This window comes from Quercus suber, unplaced genomic scaffold, assembly GCF_002906115.3.
Source record: "Quercus suber isolate HL8 unplaced genomic scaffold, Cork oak 2.0 scaffold_231, whole genome shotgun sequence".
In the NCBI taxonomy this organism is placed as follows: Eukaryota; Viridiplantae; Streptophyta; class Magnoliopsida; order Fagales; family Fagaceae; genus Quercus; species Quercus suber.
Window position 1 is genome coordinate 2,713 of NW_027069688.1, and position 21,142 is coordinate 23,854.

The window sequence follows — 21,142 nt, forward strand, 5'->3', positions numbered from 1 at the left end:
AGGTCTCTTTTTGATCCTTTGATTGTTATCTCATCCTATCTTGGAAAACAATAGGCTTTGCCTTTTAACAAAAGTGAGTCTTTTGTGTCTGCACCATTCAAGCTCATTCACTCTAATGTATGCAGAGAATCTCCTATTCCTACTATAGGGGGACTTTGTCAGTTTTTTTGATGACTTTTCATGTTACACATGGATATGGATTTTTTTTTGTTAAAATTTTTCTGAGATATTTGATATTTATCATGAGTTTACCAAATGATTGAAGGTTCTCAAAATCCATCAAAATCTACTGATTTGAAAATATCCTATAGTACAAAATACATGACTTCCTAGTGTTTGCAAATTATATAGAATCATTTCTTATGCATCTTATTGAAGAGCTTCATACAAAAATGGTTGAGTAAAATGTAAACTTCGATATATTTTGTTTTTCATACTCATTCTTTTTGCATCTATTATTGCATCCTTCTCACGCAAAATTGCACCCGCTGTTATCCATAGAGGACAAGAAATTTTTTGCTTTAATAATATAGCCGCTTTACAGGATGGTGTTAAGGATATTTTAGAAAAAGAAAGTAGAAGAATTTGAAGAAAGGCACAAGTTGCCAGTTTGGCCTTTTATTCATTAGGTAGTTCTAATAGTATTATAACTACTTTTAACATTAATTTGATCAAATGATATTAATTAAGTTTCAGCTTTCAAACATATATATGTGTATATGATTAGGTCATGGTGAAGACTACCAAGTTCAGCTCGCAGTAGGTCAGTGTCCAAGAAGTTGTATCCATTACGTTACGCCTTCACAGAGGATTATCTTAGAGGAGCTACTAGACAGGTAGGTAGTCATATCTCTTACCTTCCTGGAAATCACTGTTGACTGTTGTAGGCGCAAAAATTGAGACAAATGAACTGTATATAATCACTTCACTGTAGCCACACTTGTGAAAGAAATAGAGCTAGCACGTGTTCTTGATTCAGCTTGATTAGTGTATAACGTGCATTCTCATGCTCCATATCTATTACAGCCAATAAACATACACTTGTTTGTGCCATGAATAACCTTGATGTGATCACATATCACTGACACATATACTATCTTACAATTTTGGGATATTTATGGCTTCTAACTATGATTTCTATTTCTGGTTTATTTGATATCTTAGTATCTTGAGCATGCCTTATAATTCATCAGCCGAGGCAGAATTGCTTTATTCTCTTCTAGTTAAAGCCAAGTTTGAGAACAATCGGTACCAAAAGCCGAAGAAGCAACCCAAAACTTCAACCCAACATGTTGATTGGTTTTAACATTTGGATGCTGCTTCAAATTCATGGCCAATCACCCAAATTACTGGAGAAAATGGAAGCTGATACTGCTTATAGATGCCTCCAATCATCTATGTGAATATTGAATGTTGGTGATGTCAATTTAACTCATCATTGATCTGACTCGCTTCTTGGGGTGCCTTCTTGTAAAGTGCATCTACATTGAAATACATTGTAAAATCCTTTGGGAGGAGGGGGAGGGGGAGGGGGGTTTGATTGGATTTATGTCAATGGCATATGTATGAAGTTAGAAGTTTACATTTCATTTTTGTTATTGTTACAGAAACTACCATATTTTTCTAAAGGAAGTTCAGTAAGTACTAAAAATTGCTGTGATATCAATTGATTATCCTCTTATGCTCCATGAAATAGTCTTTCCTTGCTAAACCTACCTTAATTACAAGCTTCTAGTTGGTCAGCTCCTCATCTGCTCCAGGAAGGGTAACACTAATTTGTTTCTATGAGTGAAGTTCTTGTGGTTCCACCACCACATTCAGCACCATGGCATGCCATTCAGTGAATAAAAGCGGATGATCAAGATCATATGGTTCTCCACAATCCTCACTTTCAGTCTTCAGATGTGGTTCTCATGCTTTTCACAGCATATGAAAGTCAAACAACCTAGAAACTGTAATATGATGCCTAAAGCCATGATGCAGAACCTTCTTGTGGATTAGTATCCAAGTGACTGAGACCATGCCAAATGATCGTGTATTGTGTGTGTCTGCATGTGCAGGTTTGGGTGTGTGGTGGTTCAACATCTGCTCAGACCAATAATTAAAGACAAAATATTTGTCCCAAGCCTCATTTGATAAGTCATTACTCAATGGAGAGTTGGGAGAAAAAGAATATAAGCATCATACTCAATATAGGATTATAGGCTTAGAGGGAAAAATGAAGGGATGGGAGAGAGAGAGAGAGAGAGAGAGAGGAACACTGATTGTGCTTTAATTTGGTGCATCTTGCATCATTTCCTGCTACATCATTGAGGAACAGACACTATTCCTCCCCACCACACACCCCCCCCCCCCCCCCCCAAAAAAAAAAAAAAAAAAAAAGACATTGAAGAACAGACACTTGATTGAGATTATGTAATTTAAATATGGGAAGAAGCCCTGTCAAATAGAGATTTTTTTTTTGGTTCATCTTTTGATTGTTTTACAACATTGTATAAGAATCACTACTACAAATTGTACTGCACCCTTGATCGTGAAATATTGAAATCCAAATTATGCATTATAATTTAGAATTCAAGCTATAGAATTTATTGAGTAATATTGTTGGATTGAAATATATTGATTCTGAACAAATGCAAAGGGCCTTTCTCTATACATAAGAAAAGAAAAAAACAGAGGACTATTTTGAAATGGCTTTCATGAAGCGATTTAATGAAGAGAAGATGCCCACTGCATTATCAAATAAAGATGGACTTTGCCCTGACTTCTCCTCTACATCTCCATATATTATCTGCATTGATAAGCAAAAAATATTTTAACTTAAACTGTTTTAACAGTCCACTCACACAGGATTTAACAATTCAAATAATAATATTAATAATATTAGTCCATTGCCATACACAATGTGATAATTAATGTAAAGGTAGAATTTTTTTGGTTTAACACATGTTAAACCTGTTCTAATGAGACATTCCAAAAATTTAGTAGCAACCTACCTCAAGATCCTCAGCATCAGGACGACTTATGAGTTCTTTAGCAAGAAGGTATCTATTTGGCCTATCCTTGTCATCGTAGAAGACCTTCCATAATCTTGTAAATGATAAGAAAACAGATTCAGAAGTGGAGTTATTAGACATTCGTAGCAACAAGGGAAATAGGACGAAAAATAAAACTCTTAAGAAGGCTGGCCAGATTTTTGACTTAGCCCTGTTTGAGGGTGGGACTGACAAAATCAAGAACTTGGGCTCTGTTCAAACTTCAAAGACTTAATGCTTGAATTTGGTCAATCATTTGACTTTGAATTAGTTTGTGGCCTTCATCTATCATTTTGTGATCACATGAAAGAATCACATAGCAATGCATGGATCATAGCATATGGTTATTTATAGAGAACCAGATAAAAAGAACAATCTAAACTGTAAAGCCTGTAATCTGTAATTCAAGTCATATCAATTTTATCCTTTTTGAAATATCACCAACAAATAAATTCCCTTGCTTGCTTTGATCAATCCTTAATCTAAGGGTTAGAAGATCAGTTTGTATTCAACTCCCATCTGATTGGTGTCTGGACTTGGAAAAGTTCATGTGCAAGTAACTGGAGTTGCAGTTAGCTAAGCACAGTGTAGTCTGACAGTAACTATTAATAAGGTGCCCATGAGATGTTAGGAAGTCACTAAGATGCAAAATGGCCCTTACCCTGGATAACACCTAAACAAAGCTCCGGATGGCAGAGGTTTCATTGAGTATACTGTTGTAAAAGTGCTGCACAAAAAAAAAAAGATAAGAGTTGGTAATTTGATATGATTCTAAACATGTAGACAATTGATACAAAAGTTTAACACAAAGAGATTATGTAGAGCTACTGATCCTTTAAACAATTCAATTTGTCACTTAAATGGGTTTAACTGAAAGGAAAACTGTGAGCTAGTTTGAAATGTAGAGAGAAAGCAAAACATTTTTGTCTATTAACTTGAACAGATGGAAAGGCTTAGTCCATTTATTAGGCTTGCTAACAATTAATTGACTTCAAAAATTAAGGAACAAGCTATTTTGAAATGTAGAGAGAAAGCAAAACATACCGTAAAAAATACCGCCTTAACTTCCGAACATTAAAACCAACTCCAACATCTTCGCTGATGAGGCGTGGGTTCCACATGATGAGAGGCCTTGGCTGCCATTATATAATATACTGTGAGGAAAAATTCTTTCTAGCTTGAGGGAGAGATAATGAAAACCATTACAGTTTCCTAATGATGGTATTAGAGAATCTTTCTGAAAGTACAACTTTTGAGCAAATTCCATCACCATATAATTGAAATATGAGCAACTTAGCTGATGCAGTGAAATCAAATATTCCTAGATTAAAAGAATAAAAAGATAAATGAAGGAATATTAGATTAGAATGCACCCTAAGCCATAGTACAAAACAAATACAAAGGTTGGACAAAATGTTACGACGATAATCTAAAAGAGTCAAACAAACTATGTAGAAAATTGCAGTTGCTGCAGTTTGAGCACAAACAACTTATTTTATTTGATGTTCATAATCAGATATCATCAAAGATGCATATGGATAGGACCATTCAGTTTATCACTGTTAGAAGCCATGACATGAAAAATTGTTGTTGTATGCATATGTGTCGGCAAAATTTAATTCAGATATTACCAATCTAGAATTGTTTGTACATGAGGATCATGCTAATAACAGAAATGAGGTGTATGGAGACCACCACTTCTAATAAAGGACTGAGGAGATCAAATCATTACCGGGTCATCTGAGAGGTCAGATGCAATTCTCTCTACATATTCCAACATCTGGTAGTCAGGAACAACCATAACCACAATTTCATCTTCACTTTCTACAGGCTTCCTATCACTTAAGCTGTATAAAATGAGACAAAATATTGCATGGCTGAGTCATGAAGTTCAATTAATCAATAATCAAGTAATTCAGTGGAATTTCATAAGTACAATTTTCAGTACAAAAATCAATAGAAGGAGAAATATGAACAACAAAGTGCCAGATTTGTTTGGAAAAGGATGGCTAGCCAAGCCACCAATCATGCTCAAAGGAATTTCAATAGGGAGGTCAATATTACCTGGCAAATCCAAAAGTGGCATCTTTCCACCGGTATTTTAGAAGTGCTGCAGCACCAGCATCTGGAAATATGGCTTTAATTCTCTACAAATTAAATTTATAGAACCAAGTAACTGAGATCACAATTATTAAATAGTAAAACTAAAATTACAAATTACATAAAAGTAATGGAGAATACATTATTAACCAATATAACATTGCGAATTGTAATCAATTCCTTAAGATAGCTTGCTTACACAAGGAGTGCTACTCTAAATATGGAAGCATCACCAGTCATATGTCCCTAGGATGAGTGAAACTAAGACTGTTTTTTACTTTTCTTTTTGTTACCTACTGGAATTTCCAACCCCAGAATAAAGTTAGGTAGATCCTCCTTCACATATTAATTCATTCTTTCATACTATATGGTTCCAGCAAGTCAATCCCAAACACTAAGTTTCTTAACTTCAAGCAAAACTTTGAAATAACCTGACATCCTGTCTCTTCAATTAGTGTATCCAAGAAAATCCTTGACAGATCCCAGAGCTCAGCTTGTGCACCTTCATCATCTAGAAACTGCAACTGAGGAATTAGGAGCTCAACCTGTAAAAAAATAGCCAAGCTATAAAAACAAAAAGTGCAGACAAGCAACTGAAGTGGACTAACCAACTGAGCACAAGTTTTTCCATCTCTGCTGTGATTAAACTTCTTTCTCTTTCAAGAGAATTGCTCAAAATTTTAATACTATTTTACATTTCAAAGGTCAAATATTAATCTTTCTCTCAGACAGGTTTAAGCTAAATTTTTTGCAACTATTAATCTTTCTCTCAGACAGGTTTAAGCTAAATTTTTTGCAACTATTATTTGGAAACAAGGTTTAATTGGTTGATATTTTGGATAAGCCAGTATTAGAACTCAGAAAATGATAAGGTAAAACTTTTGAATTTTTTGCACCTTTAGAGACTATTATTGCATTAATATCTCTATTTAAAACTCCACAATTGCTTTTGATGCTGAGCCTTCAATAGAAAAGAAAATTAACATCTCACTTGGGCAGGACTACTTTTTAAAAATTTGAAATATTTCTTTACTTTTCTCTTCATTTGACTCATTTGAGCTTCTAACTGATGGCCATGGAAAAAACCAAAACAAAAGAACTGCTTCCATTTCAAATCAATAAAACTAAAATTTTGTTGCCACCTACTATGGCTCTCATTCCTCCAGAAGACAGAAATAGGCCACTTGCTTGACTTGATTGCCGGACTGCTCCTTCCAAGTCAGGAGGCAAGCAACTGAAACATAAAATAAATCATTAGTGATTTTCCTTTCACTTACCACCTTCAAGGCCAAGAAACAAGAAGTAATCCAAAAATGACAATTTATCTACTCTAGTCTCCACTCAACCATGCATAAATAAATAAAAATTTTTAACATAAAGGCTAAGGGCTTTTGCATTATCGATGTTACACTAAACCCAAAACTTTAAAATTATTACCTAGTATAAAGGTGAACAACCTCCTGGGCTAATAGACAAGCTTACCAGTTTGATCATGAACCACTTGAGCTTAGATAAGCTGTTCAGCCTTTCCAAAGGCTAATTACCACCCAAAGAGATGAAATTTTTTCCCACTTTCCTTTACATCCCATTTGATCATTGGACATGTTAAGTAAATTATCACCATAATCTCCAAATTATTACAATAAAGATGAAAATAGACTGGTGTACCAAAATCTGAAATTGGCAACCTCTGACTGCATATTAAAGACATAAATTATTATGGTGTGATTAGCACAATTAAACTGATTTCAAATGTCTTATAAACACAACCAAATGGTTTATTCTCTCCAAAGGCCCCAAATTTGGCTGTTTATCTAACCATGCATGGTCACTCAACTCTGAGAGAAGGGAACTTGAAACCCAAAAAGAGGAATACCCAGATAAGCTAAGTAACTGTAAGTAGTGTCTACAAGAAACAAAACCTGTCATCTTCTTCTACTTCTTCTTGAACTGTTTGTGGCTGTGCTGGCAAAGTAGAGGGTGTGACTGCTTCAACTTCAAGACTGTCTAGGGGAGGCTCACCTTGGAACTTGTCAAACTTGGCACATATCCTCGAACTAGACCCAGCTTTGGTAAGTGAAACTCCATAGTGCCCATTAAGGATAGAGTGAGAAAAAGATAAGGAAAAGTGTGTGGTTGAGGATGAGTTGGGCAGTGATGCGAAGGAGCAACAGTTGAAGAAACAGCAACTTGAATAATATGAAGAAGCCATGAAGTTTGCTAGAGCTACTCCAATGCCAAAGCCATAGAATACAACATACTAAAACTGGTTTTTTATCAAAATTTTGTTGGTTGTTGTTTGATTTTGACTGTTAATTGTCATGGGCAAAAAGCTTAGTAGTTTTAGTATGCATTTGGTGTGGTTGGAAGCTGCCACACCTTCATAGAAAGAGATCCAACAACTATCTGCCACATCAACAAGAGGCACGTGACTTTCACGTGACCATTGCTTTAGTTATTTACTGTTTAGTTCATGTACAGGTGAAAATATATTTTGATAACCAAGTTCTATTTCTTTAGATTAATGATGTGAAGCAGAAGGGTGTTATGGATAATCTATGGATTTTATTTTTTAATCATTAAATGGTAATTGTTTTGTCGTAGAATATATATTATTTTTTTTATTAATTTTTTCTTAAACTTTGCATAAATTTTGTTTTTTGTTTCTAAACATTAAAAAAAGAAAGAAGAAGAATTTGCATTTAAACTATTGAAAATATATTTCGCCTATTAATTTTCAATTTCAAAATTTTTTTTATTAATAAAATATAGTAAAAGGTTATTTTTTTTCAACATTATCTTCATTCCTAAATTGTTAAAAAAATTATCTTTTAATAGTTTAGAAATGAAAAAACAACAATTTTTTAAAATTTATGGACAAAAAGCAAAATGTATGTAAGTTCCTGTGAATGGAGGGTAAAAGTTGAGATTTAAGTTTTCAAGAAAGAGTTTCACACACACACATATATATAATCGGACGATCAACCAGGCTTTTCTCCTGCTCAATTAGTCTCCGCTATCATACCAGGGTAAAACATCCTCCTCGGACAGGAAATGTCCTCCTCGGACTGGAGATATCCTCCTCGGAAAGCGATGATCCTCTACCCAGAGGATTCCGCTCCAATCTGGACCTCGCATTCTATTCATCCTTCTCTTCGGATGTGAAACAGTTCTCTCGTGGGTGTTCGGCCCGTTAACTTGGGCCTGATCCTTTTATCCCCCACAATCTTCATTCCTAAATTGTTAAAAAAAAATATCTTTTAATAGTTTAGAAATGAAAAAACAACCATTTTTTAAAATTTTTGGACAAAAAGTAAAATGTATGTAAGTTCCTGTGAATGGGGGGTAAAAGTTGGGATTTAAGTCTTTAAAAAAGAGTTTCACACACACACACACACATATATATATATATGTATATTTAAATTAAGTTATAATAAAATTCTATCCTTAGATAAAAATTAAAAAAAAAAAATTGTGATTTAATTTTTGCCTAGTGAAGATATTGGGTATTGAATCCCGAAAATTTGTTCAGCACAAAAGTGGTAATTTCATTAGACCAAAAATTCATTGACTATTGTTGTTTAATTGATAGAAATATATTAATATTAATCCTAAATTTAATAAAAACTCAGATATTTGGATGAAGAAAAATCAAAAAATTTTGAACTCCAAAAATTCAAATTATCAATTACTATAAAAGCAAAAAATAATAAATAAAAGAAAAATTGGTAAAAAAGATAAAATATTATTGTTGACTCGTTGAGTAAAAAAGAGGGGAAAAAATCATTATTCACTTTTTTTTCCCTTTTAATCAAAAAAAGAAAGCAGAGGAACAAAAACACTAATGTGATATGGATAGGATCATAGGACCATTTAAGTGGTGGATCGAATCGGGTCTCCAGTAACCCTCTGGGTCGCCCCGCTTACCCAAAAATTTCAAAAAATACATAGTATATATAAATGGAAAAAAGGCAAGCAACGCTCCAGAAAGAAAATTGATATATAATATAGCCGTTAGAAACAACAGCTATTTCAAGATTTCAATCGGACGGCTCACATTCTTTGCAATTCAAACTTCGATTCAATCAAAACCCTCCGTTTCTCTTTACCTCTCAAAACACACACACAAAACACACACTCTCTCTCTCTCTCACAGATCTTCGCGTTCTTCCTCAATCTCTCTCTCTCTCTCTCTCTCTCTCTCTGTGAAAGTGATAATTTTTGCTCTGAGTTCAAAGCCATGGAAGGTACTCGCTCTCTCTTCTTTTTTCTCTTTCGCCTTCGTTTTCTTGATCCAACGGTTCGATTTACAAGAAATCGTTTTTGTTTTTCTTTGATTTTTCAGATCGGACGGTAGAAATTCTCTCAGAAAACTGTGAATGCTTCGATTCAAATCGAGATCTGAGGCCTTTGTCTCCCTCTGCTTCAGGTTCACATTTTCACTAAATTTTTCGCTTTCGTTTTCGTTTTCTTGTTCTTAAATTCCAAGAAAATTTAAATTTCTGCTTTTGTTTTGTGTTTTTTTTTTTCTTTTCTCCATTTCAAGAAAACATCGCTTTGAGAATTTATGTTTTTTTTTTTTTTTTGGTTTCAGTTCAAACCCTAGAGGATTCAACTATTCACTCAGGTTCGTGTTTCTTTGATTTCGTTGTAATAAAGTGTAAATTTTGTGGTTCAATTCTGTTGTGACAAAGATTAGGGTTCTTATTTATTCATTTAATTTTGCTTTCTGTTTAATTGAAGATTGTGAAAAAAAAAAAAAAAAAGGATTTATAAGAAAGTGTAGAATTGAGGTGTTCTGGATTTTCTTTGTTGATTAGGTTTTCATTTTTTTTTGTTTCAATTCTGTTTTCCAATTTGTTTTCTTTGAGGATTTAGTAAACTAAAGTGTTATATTTTGAGGTCCAATTCTATCTCAGAGCAAACCCTAGAAACCCCAACTTGTGACTAGGTTTTAGGGTTTTTTCTTTGCTTTTATAATCTTTTGTCTCTTTAATTCAACAATATGAATCAGCAATAAAAAAAAAAAAATAGATGAAATTCACGAAAATGTATAATTGAAGCGTTGAATCTGTATAGTGCTTTTATTGAATTATCTAGACTTTCTGTTTGGTAACTGAGAAAATTTGGAAAGAAAAGTCCCTATATCATTTTTTTTCAACGCAGTTTTGTGTCCTGAAAGTGAAGATTTCACCAATTGTTTGTGTTCGATAGAGTCATTTTACTTTTGTAATGTGTGTTTCTGATTCTGAGGTCTTTGAAATATTGCTTCAGAACAAATCGAGGAAAATACCGATTTGATAGATGAGAATAGTTTGTCAAGTGGAATCCAAGAAACTACTCCAGACCAGGGCCACACCCTTCCGATACTGCAAAAAATAATTGATTTGAGCACCAAAGTTCAGGTAAATTTTGGGTATATAGCCTTCATTCGTCACTTAGTTGATGGGTAAACTCAGAATAGAAAGTTGATAGAGATTTTGATTCATTATTATTTTTCTATGTTGTTTTCCTACTATGACAAACTCAGTCAAGTCGACTGCACATTAGGGCCTAGTAAAGTTCGAGATTTTTTTTTTCTTTTTTTTGGTTCCCTTATAACATTAGCTTCCGTTCTTCATGTGTCAGAATCTGAAGAAAGAGCACACTGTCCTATCTGATCAAGTGAAGCAAACTACAGATTCCTTCCCTGGCCCTGAAGTCGTGAACACTCTTCAGCTTCTCAGTGAGTGTCCAACGCTGATTTGTGAAATCTTATCCACCCCCCCCCCCCCCCCCCGCAGTCCTTTTTCAATTTAATGGTAATTTATTGTGTTTTTTTTGTGGTACATTAGATACTGAACATGAACTTCTAAAGAAGAAGTATCTTCAAGAGTCATCTGAACGTAAGAGGCTTTACAATGAAGTGATTGAGCTTAAAGGCAATATCAGGGTCTTCTGCAGATGTAGACCTTTAAACCAAAATGAAATTACAAGTGGGTCTACTTCTATAGTTGATTTTGACTCATCTCAAGATAATGAGCTGCAGGTCATTTGCTCTGACTCTTCCAAAAAGCAATTTAAGTTTGACCACGTGTTTAGGCCTGAGGACAACCAAGGTACCTTGTGACTGATCCTGTTACTACCAATAATTAAAATATTGCTGACTATGTACTGGAAAGATCAGTTGATAGATTTTAATTGTTTTAAGTTCTTAATTCTGGCTTTTTATGACACGCAGAGGCTGTTTTCGCTCAAACTAAGCCTATTGTAACTTCGGTGCTGGATGGGTATAATGTCTGCATATTTGCCTACGGACAAACTGGAACAGGGAAGACATTTACAATGGAGGGAACACCTGAAAATAGGGGAGTCAACTATAGAACTCTGGAGGAGTTGTTTCAAATTTCTGATGAGAGAGGTGGCATTATGAGATATGAATTGTTTGTTAGCATGTTGGAGGTTTACAATGAGAAGATTCGGGACCTACTGATTGATAACTCCAACCAACCTGCAAAGAAGTGAGTTCTTTTCAGCTTTATATTCTTTATTGACTAGGCCCTGCAACACTGCAAATATTTATATGAATCAGACCTTCACTTACCATTAAATTGATTTTTTTTAAAGCGGTACTACCAAAAAATATATTGCATTACTAGATGAAAAAGATATTATTAAGAAAAGTGAACAATTATGACCGCACCATGGATGGACCTGGAGGTGATTGATATGCTGGCAGACAATTGGGCCAGAAGCTGGATGTGATAATTATCACTAACGCTTGATTCACAGCCTTCTTTTTATATTGATTGAGCTAACACGACTAAACTTCCTTTGTCTGAGAGCTTCTGTTTATTTGGAGGAGTTATCAATAGATTTCGATAGTTCAGTGCTGATGTTATTGGATATTTGCAATCTGAATCTAAGCATAGGATGAATTCAGAAGAGGCCGTAAAATAATATTTAATTTTATGCGGATGCAGGTTGGAGATCAAACAAGCAGCAGAGGGAACACAAGAAGTCCCGGGACTTGTTGAAGCTCATGTTTATAGTACTGAAGATGTTTGGGAACTGATGAAGTCTGGAAGTCGAGCTAGATCTGTGGGATCCACCAATGCTAATGAGCTCAGCAGCCGTTCTCACTGGTAACTTTTGTACACTTAGCTATCTTCATTTTCTGTTATTTGCTTTGCATCCTTCAAAAAATTTAAAAAAAATAAAAAAGAATGAAATAAGAAATATATTCCTTGTGTATTGTGGTAACAACTAAAAGTTTCTTCTCCTGTAGCTTGTTGCGAGTGACTGTTAAGGGGGAAAATTTAATAAATGGACTGAAGATAAGGAGTCACCTATGGCTGGTGGACTTGGCTGGTAGTGAGCGTGTGGGTAGGATTGAAGTTGAAGGTGAAAGATTGAAGGAATCTCAGTTCATTAATAAATCTCTCTCAGCGCTTGGTGATGTCATTTATGCCCTTGCATCTAAAACAGCCCACATTCCTTACAGGTAATTCTCTCATTCTCTTTCATGCACGCGCGCACACACATTATCAGTCTTTTTATTTAATCAAGATATCTCATTCTTTTGTTTCAAACCAGGAACTCCAAGCTCACACATATGCTGCAGAGCTCTCTAGGTTAGTATTTTGCATGGCATATTAATTTACTATGAGTAGATCCTCTAGGATTGTTTTTGCTGTTAATCCTGCGGTCCTGGAATCACCAGGATTGCTGCAGAAGATCTAAGAACAATATTAAATGTCCAACTCTTTCGGAGCTGTGTGTATTCTGTCTCTTAATGCACATGCTAACTAAAACTGGAATTGCAGGAGGAGATTGCAAAACCCTGATGTTTGTCCAGATCAGCCCAAATTCAGCAGATCTAGGTGAAACACTTTGTTCACTAAATTTTGCCAGTCGAGTCCGTGGAATTGAGAGTGGCCCTGCTCGCAAACAGGCAGATCTTAGCGAGCTTTTCAAGTACAAGCAAATGGTATGTTCAATAAGGCAATTTTTGTCAAACTTAATTCTTTGTAGTTTTGAAATGCTGCAACTCAGATTTCAAATCAACAGGCAGAAAAGCTCAAACATGACGAGAAGGAAACAAAGAAATTACAGGATAATTTGCAGTCTTTGCAGTTAAAGCTTTCAGCCAGAGAACATATCTGCCGAAATCTTCAAGAGAAGGTATTATAAGTTTCTGATTTTACCTAAAACACCCGTCAATATCTGGTTTCTTGTTAATTCTACTGTTTAAACAAGTAACTGATTTTCAACAGGTTCGAGACCTTGAGAACCAACTAGCAGAGGAAAGGAAAACCAGACTAAAACAGGAAACTAGAGCTTTTGCTGCCGCTACTGCTCAGCCCTCTGGATTTTCATCTCTAAAACAAGCAGCACTGAAGACTATAACAGAGAAGAGGCCGCCATTGGCTCCTTCAAAAGTGAGGTTGCCACTGCGGAGAATTTCCAATTTCCTTCCCCCACCATCTCCTGTTCCGCCTCGAAAAGCTGGAACTGCCAATCCTCTCATCGCAGCTTCAGCAGGTGGCAAAGAAAATATTCCCAAAACAACGATGGCAGCAACAAATACGAAAAACCTTATGAAACCAAGACGGTTTTCTGTTGCTGTCAGACCACTTCCTTCAACAACAACACAGGCAATTCAGCCTAGGAGAAGGGTCTCCATTGCTACCATCCGTCCTGAATCCAACACCTATATGACAACTCCACTCCACAGCTCTGCCTCTCGATTCAAAAATGGCACTGCAATGGGCCGGCAGTCATTTGTGAGAGACCCACGGAAGGCACGGTACTCACGGTTGTTCTCTCCAATGCCAGAGTTAAGGACAGCAGGAGAGACAACGCCAACTGCTGCCATGAGGAGCAGTAGTAAGTTCATGGGGAGTCCTCCAACACAGGCTGGTTCATGGAAGTCAAAGCATCCAACAGTTGTTGCACTACAACGGAAACCATTAGTGTGGAGTCCACTCAAGTTGAGAGGCATGAAAAATAACAGGAGGCCATCATTGTTGCCCTCTCTCTAACTGAGATTCAATGAGCCATGTTTTCACCGTCTATATTGTCAAACGCCTTGTAACCATTGTTCCCCCAATTTTTCTATTGTTTTTTTTTTCGTTCTTTTGGGACATTATTGCAATTGTATGCTTCTTGCTTACTTAAAATCAGTCAATTCTATGAGATTGGGATGCATTTGCTTTGTTTCTTTGTGTATAATTCCCAATTGGATAACATTTGGAAAGAGAATAAAATCTTCTATCCAGATATTAGGAAAGTACAGTTGTACTCTTTAATATATACGAGTGCGTGTTTTGTTGGAAATTAATTATGTTTGGTGTCCTCTGCTGAGATTTAGCTAATACCTTTACGAGAGTGCATGGCACTGCTTCAAGAAGTGTTTATTTTATTTTATTGCAGAGTAGGTAAAAATGCCCCTCAGCCATCAAACACTCCCAAGGATGATGGTTTACTTCTTTCTCCACGCACCTTTGTAGTTGCTTCCTTTACATGTAGCAAGTTTTATAGAAGGAATCTTTTCGATTTAAATAAATTTGGTCTTTGACATAAGCAATACTTTCAAGTCTACAACAAAAGTGAAGAAAGCAATACATTATAATGCCTTCATTAGCTTTGACAATATCCATAATCAGTTGACAAATTGGATAGAACAAAAGATGGCCACCTTGCATATGTTTCAATACTACAAACTGAACCCAGCTGAACTGGGATTAAAAGTTTAGTTGCAAGTCTTTCTTCTTTTTTTTTGGTAGAATAGTTGCAATCATTATCACAAAGATGTATCTTTCAATATAACAGTTATATGATAAGTGCGCCTTCTTATATAGGATGAACTCTTCCTCAAGCTTGAGGTCTAATTTTTTTCCTAGTAGGACGCTCTTTGACTTCAGCTTTACTGACTAACAAACTTGTTTCCTTCAAATCCATGTTGTTACTAGCCTTTGTCACTGCAGAATTAACCAATTTCAGAATCGGATCACATGCTCCGCAAGGCATGAGTTCTAGTATCATAGGTGTTTCCTCATAGGAATGTCCACAAATCTGATCAATTACTCTCCGCGCTCTGTTTGTGGACATAAGCATGTATCAACCAGTTGCATAGCTTCTGCATAAGGGTTCTGCTTTCCCTTCTCCGTCACCATGCCTGTAGCATTAAATAAGTATATGAAGCTTTTTTATTCAGAAGGGAATCATCATTCTGAAACTAATTTCTCTGTTTCATTTCCATTAAATTATCTAACTAGATTTATCATACAATACCTAAGAGTAATATATGAACATACTGAAAAAATGAGAATCATTAATATATGAATACATACATATAACAGCATGAATATCTAAGAATAACAATTCAATGTCCTAACATCAAGAAGCTACATGCGTTAAAAAACAAGCTTTCTTAATTGTGTTGATTTAGTTCCTCAAATTTCAAAATCAATCATGTCTTCCTTCAGTCTCTTTTCCATATAAAATTTAATTAAATCAATAGTTGAAACTTCAAATTGACTTAATTTTGAAATTTTTACACTTTCTATAATAACCCTTTTAACATATGCTCCACTAGCCACATCATTAGTAATTTAAAAATTGAGAGAGTAAATTAACACAATTAATACTTAAGGGACCAGATTCAATTTACACTATAATTGGATGAACAAAATGGTAATTTAACCTTATATTATACAGTATGTATAATGTTTCAGATGCTAAGTCCCACTTCGGCAAATCCTAGTATTTTTATTTAGTCGTATTAGACCTTAAACTTTAGAAACGATAATCTAAAACAAGAAATCTAAATATTAAACTACTAACAAAGCAACTTATATAAAAATAATAAAATAAAATAATGAGAGTAAAATTTTGATTGGTGTCTATTATTTTTTGTGGATTCTCCACGTTAGATAGAGAAACTTTGAGAGAGCGAGAGATCGTAAAAGAATCAAAAACAAGTTTTCTATTAATGGTTTTTAACATACATGAGCAAAGTATTTTAATTATCATGACTTATAAAAGTAAGTGTTTTAAAATAGTAAAACTAAAAAACCAGGGTCTAATTTGTCATAAGAGCTTATCAAAAAAAAAAAAAAAAATTTATCATAAGAGACAATTTTTTTCCCTCGAATTTCTCCACAAAAAATAAAGTAAAGAAGAGAAGAAAATTCTAGATAGGATTGAACAGATTTTTTTTTTCTCGAGAGATAATTACAACATGCTACTAACCCCGCGGGTCGAACCATTTCTCCCCTAAACCCCCAAGCATTTTGTACATGGAGAGGTGCCAATTTAGTTGCAAGACCTTTGGCAGGATTGAACAGAGTTGATGCTAATGTACAGATACAAACCAAACCAATAATTTTAGCCAAAACCAAAAGATCAAAAGCAAGTCTTAGTTCCTTAGTAAATCAGCTTATTGGGTTTCAATAAGTTAAATAAATTTTAAGTGTGTTGAAAATAGTAAAGTTTTAAAAAGCTGTAAATCAGTTTTAATTACCTCTATTGGTAAATTCTCTTGTTATTAAGTAAGAGATTTGAGATGCAAGAGTAATATTAAAACCACAACTTACTCATGTAACAAGTCGGGAGTAATGGAATTGTGGATTAACATGGACCCACAACTTTTACTCCACCACTCACAACTTGCCACATGACAAGTCGTGAGTAATGGAATTGTGGATTAACATGGATCCACAACTTTTATTCCATCACTCACAACTTATCATGTGAACAACTTGTGGCAAAAATTATGAACCTAGTATTAATTTAGATTCGAATGCCAAATCTTGTTTATTCTAAAAACAAATAAGTGTTTTGACTTGACAATAAAGAGCAATTATCATAGACTATGTAACGTCATCACTTGAAATTCAATCATATAATTACCAAAAAAAAAAAAAAAAAATTGTCAAACAAGCTACCACAAAAAAAAAAAAAAATTGTTAAACAAGCAAAAAAAAACGAGGAAGCTTTAACAAACTAAGCTAAGATTGATCTAGTTTATTTTCCTAGGGCCTAGGATACATTGCATGTGAAGAGTTAAAATCTGACTGTTGGACATGGGGTCCAGCCTAGAGGGTCTTCATTTTCTTTAATCCTAACTGTAGTTCGGTTAGTCGGGCTCACATTGTGTACTTTACATTTTACAGCCTATACCCACCAACTAGGCCCATTGAACAATATCTCTATTTTATAAACACGGATCTTTCTTTTTATTTTAAAAAACAAAAAGAAAAGAAACAAAAAGACAAAAAGAGTAAATACCTGCTTAAGTTGAAATTAGAAAGTAGCCGTTAGGTGCATACGTTTTCATAGGCAGGATAGACTCGACCGTTGAAACCAAAAAGATCCGTTACCAAAAAGCTCATGTCATGTTCAAGCCAAACCCGTTTGAGTTTGACTTAGTCACTTCGGAGAGGAACTAAAAGAAAAGAGTTTGAGAGAGAGAGAGAAGCTCACATTGTGTACTTTACATTTTACAGCCTATACCCACCAACTAGGCCCATTGAACAATATCTCTATTTTATAAACACGGATCTTTCTTTTTATTTTAAAAAACAAAAAGAAAAGAAACAAAAAGACAAAAAGAGTAAATACCTGCTTAAGTTGAAATTAGAAAGTAGCCGTTAGGTGCATACGTTTTCATAGGCAGGATAGACTCGACCGTTGAAACCAAAAAGATCCGTTACCAAAAAGCTCATGTCATGTTCAAGCCAAACCCGTTTGAGTTTGACTTAGTCACTTCGGAGAGGAACTAAAAGAAAAGAGTTTGAGAGAGAGAGAGAAACTCAAAGTGATAATTTTCAATCTTTGGCTCATGGGTATTTAGAGAGAGAGAGAGAGAGAGTGTGTGTGTGAGAGAGAGAGAGAGAGAGAGAGAGAGATCTTTGAGACCCACTTGGGGTTTTCATCTTTACTGCGAAAATGGTTGCAAGAACCCCACAAAAACTGAAGAAAATGGTAGCACCTATCAATCCGGTCCTACTCAGAGAAACTGTAAAGAAGGTAAACTATATTATTTTTTTCTGATAGAACAGAAAAAACAAATGGAATTTCTTTTTGGTTCCTAGGAAAATCAAGGCAAAGACAAGAAAATTCCAATTTTGGGTCTTAATTCTTCAGTTAGCTAGGATTCAGATCAGTAGAAATTTCGACTTCATTACACCAATATTAGCTTAAAAGTTATGGGTTTCTATGTTGCTTTTCATTTCCTTCATTATCTCAGCAGCTAATGATCTTTCAAACTTGTGGGTTTTTGTGTTTCTTTTCATTTTCTCAGCAGCGAATGATCTTTCATAGGCATGGGGTTTTTTTTTTCTTTTCCTTTTTTCCGCAGCCAATCGACTTTTTAACTAATGGGTTTCTGGGTTTATATTTCATTTCCTTAATTTTCTTAGCAGCCAATCATCTTTCAAACTTACGGGTTTCTGTGTTTATTTTTCATTTCCTTAATTTTCTTAGCAGCCAATCATCTTTCAAACTTATGGATTTGTGTGTTTTGATGGGTTTGTGAAGGTGGATAGGTGTATGGCTAGGCTGCAAGAGCTACAATACACAGTGTCAGGTGGGACAAAGGTGATATCAGGTGTGAGTCTAAGCCCTCGCAGTACCAGGGGTTACCTGAGGACCAGTCTCAGATGCAAGCAAGAGTCTGCAAGGTACACTTGGATCTGGATTGTTTTTGATTTGATTATGTGCAAAATTTTGAGTTTTTTTTTTTTTTTGTGCTTTCATCATTTTTGTATAAGCAACTCAAATGGGTTTTCTGTGTGTGTCTCATTGATTTGAAGGATCAAGAATGCTAACTCTAAGAAATCTCCAGTGGGGAAGTTTCCAGCTCACACAGGAGGTCTCTCTCTCTCTCTCTCTCTCTCTCTGAACAAACAGGAGAAATGGGCTTTTTTTTTTCTTTTAACTCAATACTCCATTTGGTTTATTCTAAACTGAGGAAAAGGAAAAAGAGAATGTATGCTTTTACTTGGGTCCCATTTGTAACAAGAAATCTTGTGATATGATTTCATTTATATGTTTTTTTAATGTGTTTTTATAAACGATGAGTCCGAAATTCAAAATTGCCACTCTTTTATATGTCTTTTATAAACCAATTGGTTGGATTGAGTGACAACCTTTTTGTTTTTACAAACAGAGGAATGGCGTAGAATGTCATTACCAGCAATGCTTGTAGGTGAAACGGTCGGAGAAATTCTACAAGCAAGCCAATTTGCAAGAGAAATAGTAGCAGCAGTTGTTAACAAAACCAAGAAAATCACACTTGATGATCCTAAAACTCCAGTAACGCAACGGAGGAACCGCAGGCCACAACCAGAAAACACAGAACTCAGGACTAGAAGAAAGAGGGAGAAGCAAAACAAATTGCAATTGATTCGATCAGAGTCTGATACACCATCACTTCAAAGGGCTCGTTCACGAATCAACTTCAAAGTTTCACCCCCAAAGATTAGAGAATTGGACAAAGAAAATAGCCGATATTTGGCAAATAGAATATCCCCCAAGAATAGACCATGGGCGAAAAAGACAGTTCTATTCCCCAATCCTTTGTTCTTGTCTACAGCTTCTGCACAGCAACAGAAGTTTTGCAAGACAAGGTCTCCAGTTATAGCAAGAAACAAACAAACACCACATAAGTTCTTAATTAAGTCTCCACCATCAGCTTCTTCGAAGTTTCAAGTCAAGATCAAGAGCCCCCCAGTGGTTTCTCTTTCTCCCACTAGGCATACAAGTTTGAGCAAGAAGTCTCCAAAGATGTCAACTGCATCAAAGTTGCGCCGGTCTTTCTCTCCTTCAAGACTGGCAACTAGATTGGTGTCTCCATTGAGGAGCAGAAAGGGCGTACAGAAGATTGATGGGCTAATGAGTGGATTGAAGCAGCGTCCAGCTGTGACACCAATGCGATTCTAAACACGGAGAAATAAAAGAGGGGGGGGGGGGGGTGTGTTGGTGGGGAACTCTTTTACCATAGATTGAACGTTTTGTTTATGATACTTTCTTGTTGTCCATAGTTGATTCTTTTTCTTTGTGGGGGATATGAGTTTGGTCATTCAAAGCATTTGCTGATGTACAAGTTTGCAAGGTATCAATAGATTCATAAATTCTCATTGTTTATGATACTTTCTTTTTGTCCGTCATAGTTAATTCTTTTTCTTTTGTGGGTTTGAGTTTGGTCATTCATAGTATTTGTTGATGTACATGTTTGCAAGATATAAATATTGTCAACTTGCAGTGGAAACTGAAAATTACTTATGCTCTTATTCTTCTTAGTTTTAACCTTTTTATTGTTTTGATCTAGTCTTTGTGAAAATTTCAAGCCAGATAAATTCTTCGAAAAGTCTTTAAAAAGTACCTATTTTTTGGCTAAAATCCAAAACTGACCCTCTAAGTTTCATTAATTGTTATATCAGTCCTTTAAGTTTCAAATTTTGTCAATTCAGTATTCCGTTACTATCCAGTTAACTAATGCCGTTAACTAAGCCAATCTCTCTCTTTTTCTTTTTTAATTTCATAACTAAAAAAAATTAAAAAAGAAAAACAATTAACCTGCAAGTTCCAAAACTACAACATACCAATGAAGTAAGCAAGAGGCAGAACACAACATCCATGTTCCATCCAAAAGAATCAAGCCATGGAAGGGGGGATCCCCAACTGGCAACTTCTCATCCTTATAGCTGGTTATTGCAGACCCAAGTTCAAGAGTGGCTTACCTGGCTAGAGATAAGAGTGGCAGGGATATATTGAAAGGATTCAACTTTATCACATACCACAATAGGACACAGGCAACAATGATGGCTACAACTTACAAGTGAAGTTAGATTCCAATCTATAATGTGAGGTTACCCAAACATCACCATTTTGACAAACTCCAATCAATTTCAGGAGAACTTGAAAGGAATGAAGAATATAGGCTGAAGCCCCACTCACTTTTTTGTCGAAGATCTGCAGAAATGCATATCTCTCAAAATTTCACTATTTCTCAAAAATCG

The 21,142-nt window shown here is 35.2% G+C and overlaps 3 protein-coding genes and 1 long non-coding RNA gene across 5 annotated transcripts; 3 read left to right on the top strand and 1 right to left on the bottom strand.

Annotated features, from left to right (window-relative positions):
- Positions 1–235: 235 nt before the first annotated feature.
- LOC136070384 (uncharacterized) lies at positions 236–1,673 on the top strand. The gene is made up of 2 exons (XR_010631635.1): positions 236–836; positions 1,165–1,673. It is a non-coding gene; the product is annotated as an uncharacterized LOC136070384 (long non-coding RNA).
- Positions 1,674–2,531: 858 nt separating this feature from the next.
- LOC111997622 (uncharacterized) lies at positions 2,532–7,457 on the bottom strand. The gene is made up of 9 exons (XM_024029735.2): positions 7,058–7,457; positions 6,282–6,369; positions 5,567–5,680; positions 5,100–5,182; positions 4,768–4,882; positions 4,080–4,171; positions 3,697–3,762; positions 2,997–3,090; positions 2,532–2,791 (listed from the first exon to the last, which is right to left on the bottom strand). The coding sequence occupies exons 1-9, from the start codon at positions 7,345–7,347 to the stop codon at positions 2,681–2,683; spliced, it is 1,053 nt and encodes a 350-aa protein (XP_023885503.1). The 5' UTR covers positions 7,348–7,457; the 3' UTR covers positions 2,532–2,680.
- Positions 7,458–9,127: 1,670 nt separating this feature from the next.
- Positions 9,128–14,453, top strand: LOC112017380 (kinesin-like protein KIN-14S). 2 transcript variants are annotated; one of them, XM_065780277.1, is made up of 13 exons: positions 9,128–9,382; positions 9,481–9,564; positions 9,730–9,762; positions 10,410–10,540; positions 10,764–10,860; positions 10,970–11,233; positions 11,356–11,635; positions 12,098–12,259; positions 12,403–12,618; positions 12,711–12,748; positions 12,941–13,104; positions 13,185–13,298; positions 13,391–14,453. In XM_065780277.1, the coding sequence occupies exons 1-13, from the start codon at positions 9,376–9,378 to the stop codon at positions 14,156–14,158; spliced, it is 2,358 nt and encodes a 785-aa protein (XP_065636349.1). In that variant the 5' UTR covers positions 9,128–9,375; the 3' UTR covers positions 14,159–14,453. The 2 variants fall into 2 exon arrangements, with proteins under 2 accessions (XP_065636349.1, XP_065636350.1); XM_065780278.1 differs by lacking the exon at positions 9,730–9,762.
- A 3,382-nt stretch (positions 14,454–17,835) lies between these two features.
- On the top strand, positions 17,836–20,411 carry LOC112017639 (probable microtubule-binding protein TANGLED). The gene is made up of 4 exons (XM_024050101.2): positions 17,836–18,149; positions 18,660–18,802; positions 18,935–18,993; positions 19,291–20,411. The coding sequence occupies exons 1-4, from the start codon at positions 18,069–18,071 to the stop codon at positions 20,061–20,063; spliced, it is 1,056 nt and encodes a 351-aa protein (XP_023905869.1). The 5' UTR covers positions 17,836–18,068; the 3' UTR covers positions 20,064–20,411.
- The last annotated feature ends 731 nt before the right edge of the window (positions 20,412–21,142 follow it).

Bases quoted from the DNA above. Each gene is read 5' to 3' on its own strand.
- LOC111997622 (XM_024029735.2), bottom strand. From the start codon at position 7,347: ATGGCTTCTTCATATTATTCAAGTTGCTGTTTCTTCAACTGTTGCTCC. The intron at 5,681-6,281 runs GTAGGTGGCAAC...ATTTTTTTACAG, and splicing joins CTGGAGGAATGAGAGCCATA to GTTGAGCTCCTAATTCCTCA. The intron at 4,883-5,099 runs GTAATATTGACC...CATTTTATACAG, and splicing joins GCCACTTTTGGATTTGCCAG to CTTAAGTGATAGGAAGCCTG.
- LOC112017380 (XM_065780277.1), top strand. The intron at 12,619-12,710 runs GTAATTCTCTCA...GTTTCAAACCAG, and splicing joins ACAGCCCACATTCCTTACAG to GAACTCCAAGCTCACACATA. The intron at 13,105-13,184 runs GTATGTTCAATA...TCAAATCAACAG, and splicing joins TTTTCAAGTACAAGCAAATG to GCAGAAAAGCTCAAACATGA.
- LOC112017639 (XM_024050101.2), top strand. From the start codon at position 18,069: ATGGTTGCAAGAACCCCACAAAAACTGAAGAAAATGGTAGCACCTATC. The intron at 18,150-18,659 runs GTAAACTATATT...GGGTTTGTGAAG, and splicing joins TCAGAGAAACTGTAAAGAAG to GTGGATAGGTGTATGGCTAG. The intron at 18,803-18,934 runs GTACACTTGGAT...ATTGATTTGAAG, and splicing joins TGCAAGCAAGAGTCTGCAAG to GATCAAGAATGCTAACTCTA.